This window comes from Triplophysa dalaica, chromosome 7, assembly GCF_015846415.1.
Source record: "Triplophysa dalaica isolate WHDGS20190420 chromosome 7, ASM1584641v1, whole genome shotgun sequence".
Lineage (NCBI taxonomy): Eukaryota > Metazoa > Chordata > Actinopteri > Cypriniformes > Nemacheilidae > Triplophysa > Triplophysa dalaica.
Window position 1 is genome coordinate 16455858 of NC_079548.1, and position 22271 is coordinate 16478128.

The 22271-nt window shown below is 38.6% G+C and overlaps 1 protein-coding gene across 3 annotated transcripts in view; it reads left to right on the forward strand.

The window, feature by feature from the left end:
- Positions 1-22271, forward strand: part of cacna1ha (calcium channel, voltage-dependent, T type, alpha 1H subunit a) — a 73767-nt gene that overhangs the window by 46134 nt on the left and 5362 nt on the right. Inside the window, exons 10-31 of one of the 3 annotated variants that reach the window (XM_056752029.1) lie at positions 2383-2738; positions 8383-8534; positions 8631-8816; positions 9013-9130; positions 10336-10491; positions 11117-11204; positions 11572-11780; positions 11856-12003; positions 12091-12236; positions 13443-13543; positions 13621-13738; positions 13819-13887; positions 13966-14150; positions 14479-14605; positions 14713-14838; positions 15887-15976; positions 16073-16286; positions 19231-19382; positions 19469-19578; positions 20918-21051; positions 21165-21235; positions 22042-22120. In XM_056752029.1, coding sequence (XP_056608007.1) covers positions 2383-2738; positions 8383-8534; positions 8631-8816; positions 9013-9130; positions 10336-10491; positions 11117-11204; positions 11572-11780; positions 11856-12003; positions 12091-12236; positions 13443-13543; positions 13621-13738; positions 13819-13887; positions 13966-14150; positions 14479-14605; positions 14713-14838; positions 15887-15976; positions 16073-16286; positions 19231-19382; positions 19469-19578; positions 20918-21051; positions 21165-21235; positions 22042-22120 — 3135 coding nt within the window. Of the gene's footprint in view, positions 1-2382; positions 2739-8382; positions 8535-8630; positions 8817-9012; positions 9131-10335; positions 10492-11116; positions 11205-11571; positions 11781-11855; positions 12237-13442; positions 13544-13620; positions 13739-13818; positions 13888-13965; positions 14151-14478; positions 14606-14712; positions 14839-15886; positions 15977-16072; positions 16287-19230; positions 19383-19468; positions 19579-20917; positions 21052-21164; positions 21236-22041; positions 22121-22271 lie in introns of all 3 variants that reach the window. The other 2 variants (XM_056752027.1, XM_056752028.1) reach the window with 2 other exon arrangements.

Here is a 22271-nt window from a genome sequence, read left to right on the forward strand (position 1 = left end):
AGAGATACAGCTTATTTCCGAAAAAACACAAGCTGCTGGAGGCAGGAAGTGAGACGGAACTATACCTTGAGCACACAATTATACACGTAATCGCTGATTGCCAACAAAACACAGACATATGACTTAGTTTCACCTTGCAGTTCAGACATCTTTTAGCACTGGGACTGCGCCATCTATCAGTTTCAAACGATCTCCAAATCCAGTGTTATATCCACCATTTATATAACATGCATCACTGAACAGTACAGCACAGACAATCTTGACGCAGCGCTGACAATCTTGATTGAAAGCGGGTTGGTTGGCATGGGGCCGGCCTTTTTATTTCACCTTGCTGTGCTTTTCTGGGAGAATTGCCCAATAAAAGGAATAGGATTCCTGTTACGAAACAGGGATCCTGACTTTTAAAAAAACATTCAGAAACAAGTGGGAGTGCTAGGGAAGTGTATCAAGCACATAAAGACTCTGTCATACGTCCACCTCGGTTTTTAACAAGTTCCCCATGTTAAGCATGAGAAGCCAGCACGTTTAACTGTGTAAAGTAGTCAGAATGCATGACATACCATGATATTCACGCTTTAAGGGAGCAAGGGGACAATCAGCACTGAAGAGTGGAAAATAGATGCAATTCACGGCCTATATTCAGCCTGTGGATGGCCATCCGAAAATGACAAAAAAGCACTAATAATGTAACATTTTAAAAGTCTAATGACATTTTACAGTATTTTCTGAACATAGTCAAGTGTGAAAAAAATAGTGAATTTAAGTATTTCCCAGTACACTGCCATCTTAAAGTTGATTAATTTTAACTCATTGTGTGATTTTTTTTAAACATTTTGCGTTAACTTTTAACAAAAGTTGTGATTAAAGTAACAGAAAACGTTTTATCCCAAGAAATAATTAAAAAAAAAATGTTTTAAACACAACTGTTTTTAGAGTGTGCAAAAAAAAATATTGTTGCTGTCCTTCTGAAACGGTGGATGTTCAAATTTGCTGTTTTTCAGGAAATAGAAACAACATTGTACTTTTTAAATGATGAAATCCTGTGTTGTCAAATGCGTTTAATTGATTGCTTATGGACAAAAAAAAATATGGAACAATAGAGGGACAGCAGCGATATGCAGTTTAGTATTTTTCTTGTAATTAACTGCAAATGTCTACAAGTTCTTAAATCAAGATTTACTTGGTAAGTAAAATGACTAAAAATAGATAAAGTTTCTTTTTCTTACCCCAACTGGCAGATATTTTTGCTTGTTTTAGCAGGAACGCACTTAATCTCAGAACTTTCTTTCAGCTAACAAGACTCAACATTTTTTATAATATTGCTTGCCACTCAAATGTTATCTTGATTTAAGATTTAGTTTACATTTGTACTGGAAAATAAAACACAAAATGTTGCCCTTTGTTTTATAGTCTAAAAAATATTTTTCACATTTACATTACATTTTCACTACAAATAGCCAGCATAAAAAGTTATTTATGAAACCATAAAACCAAAAACTTCTATGGCAGTATAGTAAACAGTAAATTAATTGTGTTTGTTCAGCTCTGAATAACCAAAACGTTCCCATCATATCCAAATCAGTCTTGTCATTTCAACATGGCAAAGATTTCTGTTATGGAACAGGAGTTTTTGCTGGAGGTTTCCTTGTCTGTGGCAGCAGTCATTTGTGATGGCTGCTTGAGTCTCCTGCACTCCTTCAGCTCATTACCACAGGTTAAAGTGGACCACTGTGTATGATTACATCCTCAGACAACGTATTAGAATAAGAGCACTGCTACCAACACACTTTGATTAGACCCATTAGCTTTTTTTGAGGCTCTGAGATCAAAGAGCAAAGCACTTGAACTGAATTCTTGAGTCTCATTGACTGTGGCTGGAGAGTGAACTAATTCAATAACTAGTTTTATTGATTTGACGGGTAAAACTATACCAATACGGTACAGTTAGTTCTTTTTAAATTCATATAAATGAACAGAGAATGAACATTTGTCGATTTTGAGCTTTATTGATTTCTGAGTTGAAATAAATCATGTGGATGATTTAGACAAAAGAGTGTAGGAGCACATAAAGATCAGTTGCTTCTGATGGTTGATGTCAACTCAGAAGGAAATTACACATTTTGTCTTTGAACAAAACACTTCTTAACATGAACTACATTTATTATCATGAACCATTCTTGTTTGCATCACATATGACCGCATTTATTAATATCAGACTTCTTGTCAATACCATTATATTATACATTTGATTCCTTTAAATTCTTATATGTTAGCTGCTTCAAACTAATGCTATGCAGTGTTGTTTAAAGTATCTCTGTGGAAGCATGTTAATGATTCCCTAATAGAATTGACTGTCAGCTGACTGTGTTTTTCTCTGTGCAGGTCACAGCCGTGTGCTGTTACAGATGGCTGGTGTGGTACCCAGCCCTCTGCTCTTTGAGCTCTTGAGCTGTCCATATTGCGCAAAGGCTCTGGAGACCATGGACCTGGAGCTCGGTGATTCAGACTGCTCCAGGTCAGAAGGGGACGTGGTGTACGAGTTCTCCCATGGAGTGGAATTCAAACCCGGTCGCTCGACCCATCATAAAGTGCAGGAGGAGAGCAACCGACTGGCGCAGTATTGGGAAAACTTCCGGGACAGATTGATACGCATAGTGGACAGCAAGTACTTTAATCGAGGAATTATGATTGCCATCCTCATCAACACCTTAAGCATGGGGATTGAATACCACGAGCAGGTAAGTGCACGTGTGGCTAACTTCTCCAAACTTTTGGTTGCATGGTTTAGGGGCCTCATTTATAAATGGCTGCGAAGAAACCATTCTAAGTTTGATTTTGCGATCATTTCTGAAAGTTTGTGCATGTTCCTTCTCTAAAAGATGTGAAATCTATGAATCGGGAATAATCTTGAAATTGCTGATGTCATATTAACATCATTGACATATGAGCAGCTGTCAACATCCAAATCTTATACAAGCGGCAAGAATGGCTTATATTCCCCCAAAAAATGCAGCACCTGGACAAGCAAAAATGCGTTTCTCTGCTCAGACCCTGACGTTGCGCTGAGCATTTTTCCACGTCTATGACCATTTGAAGAAACGTGAACGTTTCCGTTGATTTTTGAAGACGCACGCTCTCGGATCAAATCACAATTTTAAAAGAGGCCTCTGGTTTTCTGTTATATAGTAGCTTTGCATCTGAAAGTAAATCTGCTGACTTGGCTTACGTATTCTTCAGCAGAATCTCATTGATGTGAATGTGTTTTTTAGGTGAGCTAGCGGTTTATTTTGTTCATAAACAAGGCTGAAGATTCATAGCCTTTTTGGGCAGATCACCCACTTATGTAATTGCCTTACAATGCACTTGCGTCTTTCATTTAATATTTACATTCCTAACATTGTGTCAATATTACTAAAGCTAGACTTTTCTAAGGGTTGTGAACGAGGCTCAAGCAAATCATCACCATAATACTAGGGTGTTTTGGGTCATTGCTATGTGATGGCTGAGAGGTTTTGAATAAGCATATTATTGTTCGGTTGTTACAGTTTTCTTTGCGCTATGTGAGATGTTATTCACTGGCCCAAGTCTAAAGACCCAAGAAATTGTGAAGACTTGTTCATTTACATGTACATTAGGCATTTACTGTAGTAGACGCTTTTATTCAAAGCCACTTAGAAGAATTAGGAAACAAAGCGATATATCATAGGGAGAAAAAGTACGAGAAGTGCTATACCAAGTATTTATTTTTCATTAAATAGAAGATCAGATTTATGAGCCTAAGCATGAGCAATATATATAATAGGTTTGTATTAATAAATACGCTGTGGGTGATATATGTACAGTATGAACTTAAGAGTGGTTATGTTTCTCAGAGGCAGTTTGGAGACAAAATCTGTTTAAATAATGATTAGGAGCTATTGTCACGAATAAGGTTTAGCTGCACCTTGATTCTTTCATATTCAGCTGCGGCTCAACAATGGATTCTACACCATTTAAAGAGCAATCTTAATAATTGGATATAAGTTCACTGATAATAGATCGGAACAATCTTTTTTACACTGCATTACATTTTTGTGATTGATTTATTACTAACCAAGGAACGATTTCATGAATACCAATGAAGGGCCTTAAGATATCACTTCTGTTTCTAAAGTCAAATCATGTGTTCCTGAACCACTTAATGTCTAAATACCTTTTAATCCTTGAAGAAAGAGAATATGTTAAAACATATGCTGTAGTGGTTTGGGGATTTGTTTGCGTAGAGATTCTTGTGCTTATTTGCATGCTTTTTTTCAACCTAATTGCTATGTGGCACATCTGTAGCACGCTCTCACCAATTTTGAGTCGTCCCTTAGTTTGTAAATAGAAAAGAGAAACTTGTTTACCGCAGTAGACTTACAATCGAGAGTTGCAGGAGGGTGAAAAGGCAAACATGAGAAGCTTGTATTTTTGTACAAATATATTGAAGCACAAGAATTCTTCAGTAATGATTCTTTGTTTCTTCGGCTATGGCTTTGTTACATTTCAAGTTTTTTTTTCATATTGCTGCTCTCTATTTACTGTAAATGAACAGTATCTTCTGCCCATTTATATAGATTTTTTATTATTCAATTGAGGGTTGAAATGATTATCTGTACTGCATGCCACAAAGGCTTTCTTAGGACAATAAGGAAACCATGAAATGGATTTTGTGGTTTTGGATTTCATGTCTGTTAGCTGTTAAGGCCATCAATATGCCAGTATACCCATTAAAATTGACCGAATAATGAAAGCCGATATCCGCATTTAAATAGTAGAGTCTCTCCATTGAAAGAGTGTTCATTGATTTTTTCCAAGCTATAAAGTGTGTGTGTAAACTAAAAGCTAAGAGGTAACATTAAAAGCCATTCATATGTCCAATCCCAGTTCCCAGGATCTTGGGTATGCAGGTGTCGTCACTTTCCCACGTGAACACCCCGGAACGCGGCTGCCTGATATCAGGAAACGCAATTCGAGTGTCAATTTTTTTTAGTGTCCAAGAACACCTGATAGTCCCCGTCACTTTGCTCCTATTGAAAGCACCCATTTTGCTGAGGGTTTTACCTCTCAAGGGAGGCTGTGCTGAAGCGTGTCCCGGCGTGCTCACATGGGAAAGTGATATCAATGCATATCATTTATAGGAACTTTGTCCAAATACAGTAATGTACAGTATAGTAAATAATGATTCTGGTTATATTTCTTGAACACATGGTGTGGAAATGAAATGATGTTTACAGTTATATACAGTTTTCACTTGATAAATCAAATATTAAGGTTTATCCATACATTATAAGTGTCTACTCAGTATGGTGCCAAGTGATGCCAGCTATTAGAATCCACAGTCGCTATAGCAGTTATTGAGGGAGGATTACAGTAATGAGATAAGGCAGACTGCATTGATCTATGTACTGAATGCTTTTAGCGCAGCGGGAGTAAGATCAGCACCACAGTGACAGTCTCTGCACTCTCGAGTCCACCAGGCACCTGATTGGATTTACATGAGGCCTGTGACGGTCTACATTACTGCATCAGTCAAAGTCACAGAGCAGCAGACGCCCATGTTCACTCCATCACTAAAACCGTTTTCCTCCACTCACGACAGCATAGCAAGTTTAGTTATTTTATCTTAATGAATGATAGGCATGATACTTACTTCTGACACTGAAGAGGTGTTTTCTCTGTTCTGTTTTGAAGAATGGCTTCCATTGGATGGACACAAGCCATTTCTCAAAATATCTTCTTTTGTGTTCCACAGAAGCGAATGTGATATACAAGTTTTGAATCACATGAGGGTAAATAACTGATGACTGTATTTTTGTCTTTCCTGATTATCTGACATGTGCTTAAAAAGTGGGGGATGTGATGAGGTTGTGTGCTAAAGCATCATGGGATATGATGGAGGAAGGGGGCAGTAGGAGGCAAGTGTCTCTATGGAGAAAAGCGCAGTGCTCGCTTTACATCAGTCTCCTTCAGCCTGCCACGCTGCACTGCTGAATGCCCAGTGTCCCAGCATGCATTTTCACTGTCAGTGCTTTTCCACTTCTCTTCTTCAGTCCGGCAAATGTGCCTAATGCAGCACTTGTGGGAATTTGCAACTATCCACACAGGCAATCTATGTTCAGGAAAGTTGAGATGAGGATTCGATTTGTTTCAGTGGTGTGTGGTAGACTTTTGAATGTGAGGAGGCAAAGTTTCTTTTTGGACAAATATAAATTCATAGTATATTTTATGTTTACACTGTTTTCTAGATTAAAAGTGCATGAAACACTATTAACCTTATAGTATCAACAAACAATACAACTGTATACTATATCATTTATACTGTTTTACATGAACATATGTTTTATAAACAATCTGCATACAGTCGCTGCTGGTGAAGATTTTTCTGAAGTGGCTGATCTAAATCTACGGTACATTGATCAAGACATCATATGTACAATAAATAACTTGTACAATAATTGTTTAATCATTTGGAATTCATTTGTGGTTACGTTTGACAGCCTTATCTTTACCTGTTGCATTAAAGGGATGGTTCACCCAAAAATTCTGTCATCAATTAATAACCCTCTTGTCTGTTCAAGCCTGTATGACTTTCTTTCTTCTGCAGAACACAAAAGAATGTATTTTGCTGAATGTTGGTAAGCGAACAACAGCAGTGACCATTGACTTCTATTGTATAGACACAAAACCAAGTCAATGTAACCAATGCAAGCTTGTCCTTACAGGCAGAATCCTTGAAAGGATCCTATCTATCATTGGAAAGGGACTCCTCGTTTTATGTGCAAAATTATGCACAGACAACACGTTTATTATTTAGAATTCATCACGATTAAGTTCAGGGTATGAGGCTGCATAAAAGCTCAGCACTTACGAAGAGGAAAATACGAGTAAACAATGTTATTGCCTTACGCAATGTTTTTGAATCTATCGGTTCAGAGTTGTTCTGACAAATTTGCATCACATTTTTACCCCGAAATATTTTCGTGTTTAGACACTTTCACAATCTTGGCACCCAAGGTGGTATTTGCAACAGGAATAATGATACACACAGCATCAACTGTTAAGCTTTAAATGGACCATTTTGTGGTATGTGACTGACACCTGTATTTCAAAAAGCTTTCACGCTGACAATCGCAGTTTATTTGATCAGACTTTTTCTCAAATCTCGTGAATAATAATGTATCGATAACCTTTTAGTTCATTTGTTTCAATGACTCAGACCGTGTCTTGACATAACGTCTAATGTTTGGGGTTCCAATCTTACATTGTAGTAGACCCAGAGGTTCAGATTTCTCATTATTCATTTACTAATCTGTTCCTAATCGGTTTTTCCTGGGTAACAATGAATATTTATATCCCTCTTCTTCAGGCTGCTTAAAGTACATTGATTAATGAATGTAGATCAATGCAGGCAGAACAGGTCGTGAGCCCCCTAGTGGTGACATCTTATCACAGTTTTTTTCAAAGAACAGTTATTTACAGCATTCCTCTCCATGACGGTCAAAATACAGGTTCACATGCGGTTAAATCTTACTATTAATATAAAAACACACTTCATATGCCAGTCTCCAAAAGAGTTTGTGTCTGAAAGAATAATATAAAGCTGTGAAACCCTACAAGCCTAAATGCGTATCAGTTTTCTTTCTTTAGATCGAAGTGTTTAAGACAATGACTTTCAGCGTGCCAGTTGTGAGGGTGATAGTCTAACAGTTTGATATAATGATGTTATAACAGTATTTTAGTGTGAACAGTATCCAGGTGATTGCTGAGGGTGGCTGCTCTTGTAATGGGCAATGGTGCCCAGAGAGTCATGCAGTATATTTCTCCTTAAGAATGTGTTTATTGATTTGTTTTGTACTGTAGAAGCCAGTTTAGCGGTAAAGTCTTGTCACACAGTTGCTACGGTTTGCATGAGCAATGAATCTGGCTCTGAATCTGCTTATGATGGAAGGATTTTAGCAGCGCTATACAGTATATCTCATTGATTTGCGCTCGCCACATTGCTTCGCTCATAATAAAAGAGTTTATATCTTTGTCTGATTTTGTTCTTTCCGCAGTGTCTGTAAAAACTGAGGAATTGTAATTGCTTTGTCAATGCGTTGAAATATTTTCAAACCATTCGGCCCAGAGGCCTCGTGTTGCATAAACGGCACATTTGTCAAATGCATAAGATCGATAGACCAAGAGTTCTCTATTAAGTAGTGTGCATTTCATATACTGTTCTGAGATTAACCGTGTGTGAAGGTGGCATCAGGAAGGTTAGTGATGACGTCACTCATACTGTACTGTAGCATTCCCAGCAGAGTCTTGGCACGACATTGACCCGCAGAATGTAACGAAGTATGGCTCTGTTTCTTCTCATAGCCTGAAGAGCTGACAAACATCCTGGAGATCAGCAATATTGTCTTCACAAGCATGTTCGTCCTCGAAATGCTCTTCAAACTGCTTGCCTTTGGCATCTTCGGCTACATCAAGAACCCTTACAACATCTTTGATGGCATTATTGTGGTCATAAGGTAGGATCTGCTACAAAATGACAACTTCCTGCAAGGTTGTTGTTCATTCAGTCATTCTTAAGCATTGCCGATGATGTATTATTCTTTGTTTGCCAGTGTGTGGGAGATCATAGGACAGGCGGATGGAGGCCTCTCGGTTCTGAGGACGTTCCGCCTCTTGCGTGTGCTCAAACTGGTTCGCTTCCTCCCTGCACTGCGCAGACAGCTGGTGGTCCTCATGAAGACTATGGACAATGTGGCTACATTCTGCATGCTGCTGATGCTTTTCATCTTCACATTCAGGTGCTGACATCACCCACAACATAATCAACCAATAAGAACCGAGCTTTGGTCTCAGTGCCAGAGAGATTTTAACTTATTATGTTTGCTTTAGAAATGTGTAAATTAGACAAACTGATGATAGTTTTCTTAGAGATAAAAAATGTTTGTTAACGTGTTAAAAGTGTGCACCTTTACTTTTGTTTTCCTGTAAACGCAGCATTCTTGGGATGCATCTGTTTGGATGCAAATTCAGCATGAAGATGGAGAATGGAGACACGATTCAAGACAGGAAAAACTTTGATTCTCTGCTGTGGGCGATTGTCACTGTGTTCCAGGTCAGAACCGAGATTATGCATGGGCATGTCAACATAGCAAAAGAGTTCCTACCTAAAAAGTTCAGTCCGACTCATTACAATTACAGAGTACAGAGTGAGAATGTCCTTCTGAAACATTGTTCAGGAAATGGAGAAAAACACTGTACTTTTAAAATGAATTGATACTGTGTTGTCAAAGTTGATAAGCATATTTTTATTAGTTGGATATTTGCAACACCCAGTGACAAACTTAAAGGTCACGTGTATAAAATCTAGAACAATCTAGTGGTGAGGTTGTTAATTGCAATCAATGCTCCACCTCCCTTTCAAAGCACTACGGTGGCTGACACACAACTAAGATGTCGTCACGTTTTATTTACGGTTACTGTAGAAACAACATGTAAGGGGACATATGGTGCATATAGATAGAAATAGCTCATTCTCAGGTAATAAAAGCACAAGGCTTCATTATGTAAGGTCTTTCATTATGTAAGACATAGTTATGTATATTAATTGCATTTCTGTCAACAGAACCTCCAAAAAATGCACATTGGATCTTTAAAGGGTGACTAACAATAACAACAAAAATATGCTTATTTTGCATTGTATTTCAAATTAATATTGAAATGTTCATGAAATTATCTAGATTTGATGCTTTATAAAAAGATTTTGATTTAAGTTTTACGTTGACATTTTGGGTGTATTTTTTAGATGTATTTCAGTTTTACACAAGAGTGGCTGTGCTAAATCTGGCTACATCAGAGTTTTTTGCGGCTCATTTTGTTCTACAATCGAGTTGAAAGCCTTTGTGTGCCTTGTTTCTGACATCAGCACAATTTCCTGAGATGGAATAGAGTTGCTGAACCTGCATTGTATCGCCCTGTATCATGCACATTTACAGCACCTATTCTCACTAGATTACACTCAAGTTTTTTTATGGTAATAATAGACTTAATTACTTGATAGTGCCGACAATTATCCTGAAATGAAATATATTTTCGCTGTCCTTCCAAAATTCATGTCCAAATTCAAATTCAATGACACAGATTAAATATTGTGTCATGAAAGTTGACAAGCACTTTTAGTACTCTCTGACAAACATAATGGGGATTAACAATAATGATTTATTGCAAAAAAATAAAATCATCATTAAGGGCAGCAGCAAAAACCTCATTTTAAATTTGTTCACCTGTTCTCTGTCATCCCCAATGGTGTTTGTGTTTCAGATTCTGACCCAGGAGGACTGGAATGTGGTATTGTATAATGGAATGGCTTCCACAACTCCATGGGCGGCTCTTTACTTTGTGGCACTGATGACTTTTGGGAATTACGTGCTTTTTAACCTGCTGGTGGCCATATTAGTGGAGGGCTTTCAGGCAGAGGTAAGAAAAACCATTGTGTTCAGTCAGATTGATTTCAGAATTTTTAGGTTTGGTTTTGACCCAAATGCCAAATCGCTGCCTTGCACACGTTTATAGCATAAATGGACCTAAATTTAAAACCTAAATGTGATTCAGTGAATGCATGTGGACTTGTACGGATGATCATCACAACTTCAAGTTAATATGTAGTGCTTTCTTAGGATGCAGATTTACGCACAAACAATGCTATTGCTTTCTCGGGATAGCTTGCTTAGGGAGTTTAACTATATTGCCGATACCATGCTGCACTCTCAGGCCCATCTGTCATGCTCGGGGCTGTGTGAATTGTGAACTGGTTATGAGTAGGTGTAAATCTGAAAAGACTAAAACAAACACTATCTTAACACAGCCCTAATAGCAATATGGGTCTGAGAGAGCAGCAGGCGGTATCACGGGCACCGCAGCTGTCTGTATGCACAGCAGGCTCTGACTGAGTGAAGGGCAGTTTGCTGTTGATGCCAGAGGCCTTCATCCTTGGAGAGAGCAAAGCCTGCTTGTGTTCTGCTTAGCTTTACCTCACCATGAGTAAGCCGGCCGGTTACCGGAACACTTCGAGCTGTTCGCAAAAACCTCTCGTGCTTTGCAGGGGGATGCTAACAAGTCGGACACCGATGAGGAAAAGAGGTCGGTGAACTTTGAAGAGGAGGAGAAGATGGGGGAATTACGAACCACAGGTTACTTTCTTCACATCATAAAATGATCTTGCAGGGTGAAAAAAATTGCACCTGTGTGAGTGTACAACAGCAGATGCAATTAGATTTTATATACAGTACATGGATTTCTCCTGTGAAACATCTTTATGGGGACACTGAGGTGCTCAGTTTTACACAAAATTGTACATGTATAAATATGTATGTAAATACATATGTACATACATATATGTTATATTTCCCATAAGCAAATACACTGAAAAAGGAAATTATCCTCTAGAGAGATGAACCAGCTTCACATTTATGAAACAGCTGTGGAAGGAAGTGTCATTTTATGCTCTTCTGAATGGCAATGGTTTCCATTAAATCATAGTTTCATTACCACCTATAGAACTAAAGATGTACTCTCTGATGATGTCAGCGAATGGGCATGTGGATCTTCGGGGCACTTTGCCTCCACCAATCATCATGCGCACTGCTGCCACACCCATGCCCACTCCCAAGAGCTCTCTTGGCCCTGAATCGGTGTTTGGTTCGGCCGAGTCGAGACGGGGCAGTGCGGTCTCCATAGATCCAAATGCCTTCGATCAGAAATCCCTGGTAAGAACCGAATCTGCTATCCCATACAATATGTCCGATTTCGATCATTGCATTGACATTCTTTTACTATTCCAGACTAGCCCGAGAAGATCTCCATGTCACCCCCGTGGATCAGGCAGTAACTGGGGCAGTCGCAGGTCCAGCTGGAACAGCTTAGGACGGGCGCCAAGCTTAAAAAGAAAAGACACATCTGGGGAAAGGGAGTCTCTGCTGTCTGGGGAAGGTAGGGGCAGCTTTGAGGATGAGGATTTGGAGGGGGACAAGATGGGCAATATCATTGGGGGCTCAATTCAGCATCCCACCTCTCTAGACATCCCTGAGCTGCCACAGGACCCCAGCTTCAGCTCATTGGGAGAGTATCATGACTGCAATGGAAGAACCCTACACCTGCCCACTGACCTGTCCACCAGCCTGGGCAAAGAAGATTCCATCACGGAGGAGGAGGATTTGGATGATGTAAGTGATGGCGTACATACACACACAATATTTATTTTTGCGCTTGTTTTGTTTTATTTATTATTTAATTTATTTTGTGCTAATGCCTTGTTTTGTTGAAGATGTTCTCCCATGGGTTTCTCGTACAAGAGACTAATTGTTCTGCCGTAACTGATTGCGGCGGATAGCTTGAAAGCAGTAATTGTTTTTCGGAAAGTGACCTCTTTGGTGTCAGTGATGATGTCTGAGCACACGTGAGGCCTTGTTTTGAAATTGAGTTTCAAGTGATGTGAAATGAACAGAAAAACTGTTAAGAAAGCTATAAACTGGAACAAATGGGATCCTAAGTGTCACGGATGCTGCACGACATACGGCTTTATGGCGCGCCACGTCCGGTGTGGACAAAATAAAAAATTCTAATGCGTTCTATTGTGTAAGATTAAACATACATTTTGTCATTTTGAGAGAGAGAGATGGTGATTTTTGCGTACGTGTGCTTTCAGCTGTTTCTATCTTTTTACTTGTATGTAGAGTAAATTTTAGTACAGAAGTTTTAGTGAATCATTGTTCGTGAAAACGTTCGTACACAGGTTTCACACACATATGTGTGCGTACGCATCGCTTAGTGAATGAGGCCCAGTGTTCGCGAAACAGAATTCCAGCATAGAAATGCATGTGTTGAATAAAAACAACTTAAGTCAGTGCATGCAACTACTTCACGGTTGAAACTGACAAAATTAACTGCATAAAATTGTGCAAAAGTCAACCAACATGTTGAAGTTGATTGAAAATATTTTTTGTAATGAATTTTAATGGAACATAATTGTATTAACAGCCTCATAATTGAAGCGGGTTAGTGGTCTCTCTCTTCAGTTTAATTTATCTGTTATCCAAGTTGCTGGAAAATCGGTTCACACAAAATGAACTTTAATTCTGCAAAATGTTTCTGGAGAAAATGCATTTGCAAAATGAATGGTTAGGTCACCTCTACCAAACGGCTTTAGCAATGCAATTAATCAAAATTAAACAAGCGTGCGTTTAAATTATGTTCTTCCTCTCTTGAATAAGCAGAGAGCTCATTGGTCTTTATTGATATATTGAATCGAGGCCATTAGCTTAGTGCTAGTGCTGAGCTTTAACTCCAAACACTTCAACCATCTGACAGTTGTGTATTGATTTATTCTGTTTTTATGAGCTGTAGCTCTTCTTCTCTCGTTTGGTTTTCAGAGCTTTTGTTTCCGTCTGAAGAGGACGTTTCAAGCATATAAACCTCAGTGGTGTAAAGATCATGAGGACTGGTCACTTTATCTGTTCTCTCCTCAGAACAAGTAAGAACTTCTCGTTTCTTAATCAAAAATGTCCTATCACAGGTCTCTTTTCTCAATGTCATGCTTTCCTTTCATAGGTTTCGAATGATGTGTCAAAGGTTAATTTCTCACAAGTTGTTTGATCATGTGGTCCTGGTATTCATCTTCTTAAATTGTATCACGATTGCTCTGGAAAGACCTAAGATCCAGCCATATGTAAGTGGTTTACTTGAAACAGGAATTTTGCACTTCATGTATCCAGTATTTCCAGTGGTGATGCTTATTTTTTATTTCAGGAGAGGGTGTATCTCACTATTTCCAATTATGTTTTCACTGTGATCTTTGTTGCTGAAATGACTGTGAAGGTATTAATAATTTCGTATTTTCACATATAAAGAGAGCATTGTTTAGACGCAGCAATCTCACAGATGTTTGTGTTAAAGGTGGTGGCCCTTGGCTTCTGCGCCGGGAAGCACAGCTATCTTCAGAGCACCTGGAACGTTCTGGATGGAGTGCTGGTGTTTGTCTCCCTCATGGACATTCTGGTTTCAGTGGCTTCCACCGGTGGAAACAGGATTTTCGGGATCCTGAGGGTTCTTCGCCTGCTGAGAACCCTGCGGCCTCTGAGGTCAGCAAACAAGCGGTCGCGACACTCAATTAAACGCTTGTTTTGTGAAATTCACTTTGGAGTTATTGACCTGTTTAAGAGATAATGTTAAGGTTCATTTTGTAGTTAAATTATCTCAAAACATGCACACTAACAGCCTCTTCTCAATCTCTCTCGCCTATTTGACTAAGCTGTTGTGGAAGTCACTTAACCTTGAATTAATTTGAAGGCAAATCAGAAGCAGTTTATTGATCTTAAAGGTTACTCAGACAATTGTTCCATTAAATAAACGTTACTTCAATTCAAGCAGATTGAAAAGGGTCGCATCTTTGCTTTTTCTAATTAACAGGGTGATTAGCCGAGCTCCAGGACTTAAGCTTGTAGTGGAAACACTCATAACGTCCCTGAGGCCCATCGGGAACATAGTGCTGATCTGCTGTGCCTTCTTTATTGTCTTTGGCATTCTGGGTGTCCAGGTAAAAGCACTGATTGTCCCTGATGTTAAAGACATACCTGCTTTCTTTACTCAGCATTATTATTTTTATTGTCATATTCAATATTATAATAATATTTTCGATTACAGCTCTTCAAAGGAAAGTTTTATCATTGTGAAGGTCTCGACACTAAAAACATTCACAATAAGTCTGAGTGTCTTCAAGCAAACTACAAATGGATTCGGAGAAAGTACAACTTCGACAATTTGGGACAGGTGACCAGAAATATTGTTATAATCAAAGGGAGAGTTCACCCAAAAAAACAAACAGTTCTGGGGCACTTTTGACTACTATTGTAATTCCTCCTACTATGGTAGTCAATGGTGGCCAAGAACTGTTATACCGTTTTGCAACAACTCAAAGCTGATTAAATTCATTTTTTTGGGGGGGTGAACTGTCCCTTGACCCGATGGACCGAAAAAGTAAACTCACGTTGTCTTTATTTTTATTTTATATCGGAACAAAAGTTTTTGTACACTTGACTGAAATGTGTCTCATTGTCTTAAAAAGGTTTTCGTTTGAAGGTGAATGCTAAAATGTGGAAAATTACTTTAATAGACAAAAATATAATTGTGCGAATATAAACTCTAATACAAATTTTATTTAGTAGAAAATGACTTTAAAAAAGGATGAAAAAAGAGAAGCCAGTAAGAGCAAAGAATAGATAGTTCTTAAATATTGTTTACAAACTCCAAGAAGCTGCTTGAGAATATGGCAAGAGAACATTTCTGCAAATGTAAGGTTGTACTCTCACTTATCCTGGTTTCTTTTCTATCCTGGTACAACGAAATCCCTCGCAATGTTCAGTTTGGGGCTTACTAGAGGTTTAACTTAATGCGTGCGCTACACATATCGATCTGCTTCAATGATGTCATTGTGATACGAGACCGATACGACGATCACACAAGTCAAATGAACCGGGCTTTGGGGGTTAAACGTACAGGCACAGTTCAGATTGTCTAGTGCGAGTTCACCCTTAGGCAAAAGATGTCTCCATACAGTACATTGGAGATGCTAAATTATAAAAAAATTGCGGTTTTTGTCAAAACATAATCTTAATAGATCTATTTGTGTTATTCTACGGTTTAGATGAGCTTACTATTTTTCTAAAATGTGAAAAAAAATATGAATAAGTGAGTGAGTAAGTGTTCAAAAACTTTTGACCGAAAAGATTATGTTGAAAAGATTCCCAGATTGCAATTATGAGTCCCACTGAATACATTTTTTCCCACACTGCATCTCTATTGTATCTCTATTGTATAGGCCCTCATGTCGCTGTTTGTGCTGTCCTGTAAGGACGGATGGGTGAATATAATGTACGACGGACTGGATGCTGTGGGCGTGGACAAGCAGGTTTGCATCTGTTTTACTCGGTCCAGCGATGTATGAATACGTATAAGAATAAAAAGACTTTGTCATATGATGGATGCAACTTCCGCTCTTTCGCAGCCCGAGCGCAATCATAATCCCTGGATGCTCCTCTACTTCATCTCCTTCCTGCTGATCGTCAGCTTCTTTGTGCTGAACATGTTTGTTGGGGTGGTGGTGGAGAACTTCCACAAGTGCAGACAGGACCAAGAGGAAGAAGAGGCGCGTCTCCGCGAGGAGAAGAGGCAGAGGCTGCTGGAGAAAAAGCGCAGGAGTAAGGAGAAATGCGGGTCTGGTCGGTAGTCTATTTTTCTGAGCACTGCCTGCTTCCAGAGCCTGAGAGAGAGAAAGCTAGAGAAATATTTGAAAAGACGTATGCAGTCAAAAGGCTAAAACCGTGCACATTTTGGCACCGATCTGAGGTCAGCCTTGGATTGTGATGGACTGCAGCATGCTCCTGCATGAGATCCCCGCACCATCAGGCGCTGCATGACAAACCAACAGAGGACATTTAATATGAGAATAGTGTCATTCCATGTCCAAGAGGGGGTGTGAGACATATAGAGCAGGTTCTTAGATGGTCAGTTTCAGCGAATGTAGACTAATTCCGAAACACTTGATTTGTTATTGGCAGGTTGATCAGCCCTACAGACTAAATAAAGTTGACATCTGGGGACAAGGACGGATTATAACTTCAAAGCGCCCCGGGGCCAGCTACCTCCAAGGGCCCCCCTCCCACTATTTTTCTGTTCTTTCCCTTAGCTACGTTAAGTCATAAATATTAAAACTGTTCTTGCTCTGCGTCAAATGCCTGTGCAACGCTAAAAATAATCTGTACAGGGTATATTGAAGTCTAATATTCGATAAAAAACAAAAAATCAAGAATGGACCAAATAAAGGTGTATAAAACACACATCTTTAATTAACTCACAAATATACACATATTTAATGCATCACATTAATATAAAATGATTTGTTGATCATTTTATTTTTTACAGGGTCTCAACATAGGCCTTGTATAGGCTATGGGACCCATATCCTGTTAACTGTCGGAGCCCTTTTTGAGCCTACACATGAAAACGCATGTTGGAACTAAAATGACGGTAACTCATGAATTCTTTGGAATACAGATTTACGGTTGGTCTCGTTTGAAAAATGAAAGTAGCTGATAATTGCAACAACAACAAAAAATCACACACAAAATAAAGGTGTGTTGTTAGGTTTATTGTAAAAAATAAAAAGTTTATGTTTTTCTTTGATTAAAAAATACATTTAAAAAATACAGGTCGTAAAAGGATAACAAAAAATCTAAACACACTCTTTGTAAAAAAGAATCAATTAGTCTCACAACATAAATTATAAAAAAAAGAAAAAAAAGAAATCGGTATTCTAGAGTCTTAGACCTTTCCAATGATATATAGTTTGTCATGATTCGATTAGAAATAACATGCACAATATTGACGCAAATTTAGGTGTCCCGTATTCGGAACGGGTGAGGGTTAACAGGCTACACTTAGATAAACATTTGTTTTCATTGTTGTTGGGTTCTCTGTACCAAACTGGAAGGTGGAACCTTGAAGCCCAGGGCCCCCTCGGGCTCATGGTAGTCAAGGGCCCCTGGCCACTGCCCCCATTGGTCAGGTTTGCCCTTATGAGCCTGCCAGGCACAAATCGATGTACCTTTCTGTTATTGATAGTAGCCACAAAGCCATTTACCTGAGGTAAATGGAGGGGTTACCCTGTGACTACTGATTTACTGTACATTTTCCCAGATGAGTTGAGGGATCGGTGGATAGCATTTAGCCTATATCAAAATGATGAACTGTCAGCTCAAATGTGTGCGAAATTACATCTTGCACTGAGTTACGACCTAAGATCAAAGGTGGATGGTTAAGATTCCAATAGATGGATGGTTAAGATTCCCAGTAGCCACTTACTGGCTGTCTGTTTTAATTAGTTTGGCACGCCGAAGGCATCATTACTATTGTCTGGTTCACTTCAACACACATTAAAGGATTTTGGGAACGCTGGATAACTGAATACATGCAAAGAACCTTGTTCTCTGTTTAGGAGGCACGTCTGCCAGGGCAAAGCTGCGTGATAAACCATATTTTTGCATAAACTCTGACAGTTGTATCTAGGTTTGTCACACTCGGCATCTGTAGCCTTTACTGCAGTTTGGGGATTAATAGTGTATGTAAATCTTTTTTATGGTACTCGTAGCATAGATTTCAGAGATCAGCATTGGAGTTTTATTAGCCCAGATCTATTCAAAGAGCTCCTAAATGCATTTATGTGGGACAGATAAAACAATCCTTACAGCTGTAGGACCAGGATAAAGACGCAACAAATCTGTATATCATCACATGTTTGTATGCAGTATACAAATATCTGCGAAAGGCCCAGATTGAATTGTAGCAGAAGGTTTGTAGTGGATTAAATTTTTGCCTTTTTTTATTTATGTATTTATTTATAGTTTAGTAACAATGAAAGGACAGGAAACAAAGTGAGTGAGACCACTTTGAGCCCAGAGCGCAACACCGCCATATGTCGGAGCACTAACCACAAGGCTATCGGTTCCGACGACTTTCAATTTGCTTGATTTCCCAGATTTTTCCCCAAATATGGGCAGAAAATCGTCAAACAATGTAGATTCCATCTGGGCCATTATTTCTTCATATTACCAGATTTTGTGACTTAAGAATTCCTCCACAATGATCATCAGTGTTGCATATGGAGAACTGTTACATTTATCGTCTGCAGTATGTTGTCTTTGCATGTCTGTCAGATATCAGCGGTTCAAAGGCTTCTCTCTTATGCTATTTTCCAGTAAACATGCTTTTATGGCAGACTCAGAAAGATGGATTCAAACTAAAATCAATTTTTATGGTTGCTGTCATGTCCAATATATCACACACGATACAAGAAATCAATGAACAGTCACCTCTAAGCTGCCCTTGAGAAACACTAACCTGTGATACTTGCAGAAGTCTCCAACACAGTCATGTTTACAACGGCACGTCCCCGAAGTAGCATGCTCGATTTCCACGTAGGCACGGCTGGTGCACGAGAGGCCTTTCAGCAAACGGATCTCAGCTTTTAATAGAAAGTATCACAAAGATGTCACATTAATTCTGGTCCTCTCTGCAGCAGCTGTCCCCTTACACCTAGTGTCCTGTTTTATCACATATTTCATGCACTGACCCGCAGTATTGTCTGTCTGTGTGAATGATCAACAGAGGCTCAGCAGAGGCCCTATTATGCAGACTACTCTCCAGCCAGGCTTTACATCCACACACTGTGTACCAACCACTATCTGGACCTCTTCATCACAGGCATCATCGGTATCAATGTGGTCACCATGTCTATCGAGCATTACAAACAACCTTCTGTGAGTCTTTGTGCTTTTAATGATTTCTGAACATGTGCTTTTGTTTTGCATCTGAACTCTTCAATTGGTGTTTCTGTCTCCTGCAGTACCTGGAGGAGGGGTTGAAATACTGTAACTATGTCTTTACCATCATCTTCATTATTGAGGCTTTGCTCAAACTGATGGCCTTTGGCTTTCGGAGATTCTTCAAAGACAGGTATTAGGGCAAATTGATCTGATGTACAGGGTCAATGACGTTTAACGACCACTTATCATGCGGTGCAACTTCTCATGGGATAGTTCACCCAAAAATGAAAATTCTGTCATGAATTAATCACTCTCTATTTGTTCCAAATCTTTATACATTTCTTTGATTGGTTGAACACAGAGAAAGATATTTAGACAATTGCTTGTAACCAAACAGTTCTTGAACCCATTGACAACCGTAGTAGGAAAAAATACAATGGTAGTCGAAAGTGCCCCAGAGCTTTTTGCTGTCCTACATTCTTCAAAATATATTCTGTGTTCCACAGAACCAAAAAAAATTCAATACATTTTCCTACGATGGTAGTCAATGGGGTCCAAGAACTGTTTCGTTAGTAACATTCTTCAAAATATATTTTTCCTTTTTCATCAGAACAAAGACATTTATACAGATTTGGAAGAACTCGAGGTTGATTAAATTATGACAGAATTTGCATTTTAAGAATCAGAAAGAGCTTTATTGACAAGTATGTTTGCACATACAAGGAATTTGTTTTAGTGAAAGGACCATCCAGTACACAGAAACAGCAACAACAGTACACAGAGACCATAAACCCAATAGAATACAGTACACAGATGATTTAAATAAGGGTCTATGTGTATAAAAAAATAAAATACAATACAATACAATAAACATAAGATAAAGATATAGAGAGTAAAGCTATGTTTGTATGTATTTTGGGTAAACTGTCCCTTTAGGAAATATCACAGTCGCACCACATTACATTTTGGCTATGGCCATTGTATATTTGGCTATTACAACAATATAACAATACAATGCAGTTGAAATTCTGCTTAGTTACACGTTAAGAAAAGCAACTTGAAAGAGGAAGAACATTACAGAGTTGAAAAGGTGGATTATATAACTGCAACCGCTACTGTAACCCAAGCAAGCATTTAAATCTTCAAATGAATTTCTGTGTCCATCACACCATAATTTCACTAACCTCTAACACATTGTAAAACACCTTTGCAATAAATCATGTATGTATGATTAAGTTACGTTTCAAAATGTGGTGCCTGGTGTTATGCATAGGGAACTAGATGAATCATTTGTTTTAGGTAAATGAAACATGCTAAATTAAAGGGAGTCATGATTTTCCCGTTTATCATTAATCTCACATTAGCATATGTTCAGGTGCAGTCAAGCGTATGTTGATATATTCGCAATATGCTCATAAATCTGTTTATGCCTTGTTTGCTTAGCTTGCTTAATGTTCCTAAGAGTAACTAAGAGATGGTGATCGCTGGCTGTTGTGTTTGAACTGTACATTGTTGTAATATGCTGGCAGATGGAACCAGCTGGATCTAGCAATAGTCCTGCTCTCTGTCATGGGCATCGCGCTGGAGGAGCTCAAGATGAATGCAGCACTGCCCATCAACCCTACCATCATCCGCATTATGAGAGTGCTGAGGATAGCCAGAGGTATTGCTTTTATTTTTCATATTTTATCTCTTATAAAAAATTGTCTGAAATGTGTCTTCTGTGTAGCTTTATTTAAATAAATTGAGTGGGCCTTTTTTTGCTTTTGTCTGCAGTACTGAAGCTTCTAAAGATGGCTACTGGCATGAGAGCTCTGTTGGATACAGTGATGCAGGCTTTACCACAGGTAACCAATAGCTACACTGTCAAAACTCAAACTTGCTAAATGTTCTCCCAGCTAATGTAATACTTGAACAAATATAATTTTTGTGTGTTTAGTGTTGATGTGTAAGTGCAGAACTAAGTGTTGCTACTAGTAAAATGCATTCAGCACCACCATTTTGAACAGCTCTTTGACCAATGTTTTGGTAATGTTTTGAAATAATCATTTTGTTTTGTCATTAGGTAAACTTAAAGAGACAGTTCACCCAAAAAAAAAATTCTGTCATCATTAAATCACCCTCGAGTTTACCGGAAAGGTTCTGTTCACACACAATCTGTTTACTGCTATTTTCTGGCAATTTACCAGTAAAGACTTTATGTATGAAAGGGGCTATTGGTGGCCAAGAACTGTTTGGTTACAAGCATTCTTTATCTCTGTTCATCAGAACAAAGAAATTTGTACAGATTTGGAACAACCTGAGGGTAAGCAAACGATGACAGAATTTTTATTTTTGGGTGAACTATCCCTTTAAATATACGTTTCTTGGGCTAACTTATTTTACTAAATTGGTGTATTTGGCTTATTATTTGAATAAATGTATATATTTCTACAGTAGATGTGTACATACACACACATACACACACACATACTATTCATAAAACAGATTCTGTTTTAGAGTGTTATAGATATACTAAATTGCAATTGTGGGGATCTTTAAAGCATGGGGGAGGACAGAGAAAAAGTTGAATCGAAAGTATCTATAACACAATGCTACTTTCCATGATTGATCGTTTAATAACAAACTGTGATAATGTGCTTGCTTTCTTTAGGTGGGAAATCTGGGCTTGCTGTTTATGCTGCTCTTCTTCATTTATGCAGCACTTGGCGTGGAGCTTTTTGGGAAACTAGGTCAGTGCTGAAATCCTGCACACTGTTCATGCAGAGCTCACCATTTTAAAGCTTTAGCAGCTTTTACATAGCTGCCATTTTTGTTTTAAGGTCAGAAATGCTTACTGTTGGTCCCTAAAGGCATGTTTAGTGCTCTCCCCAGACTACAGTA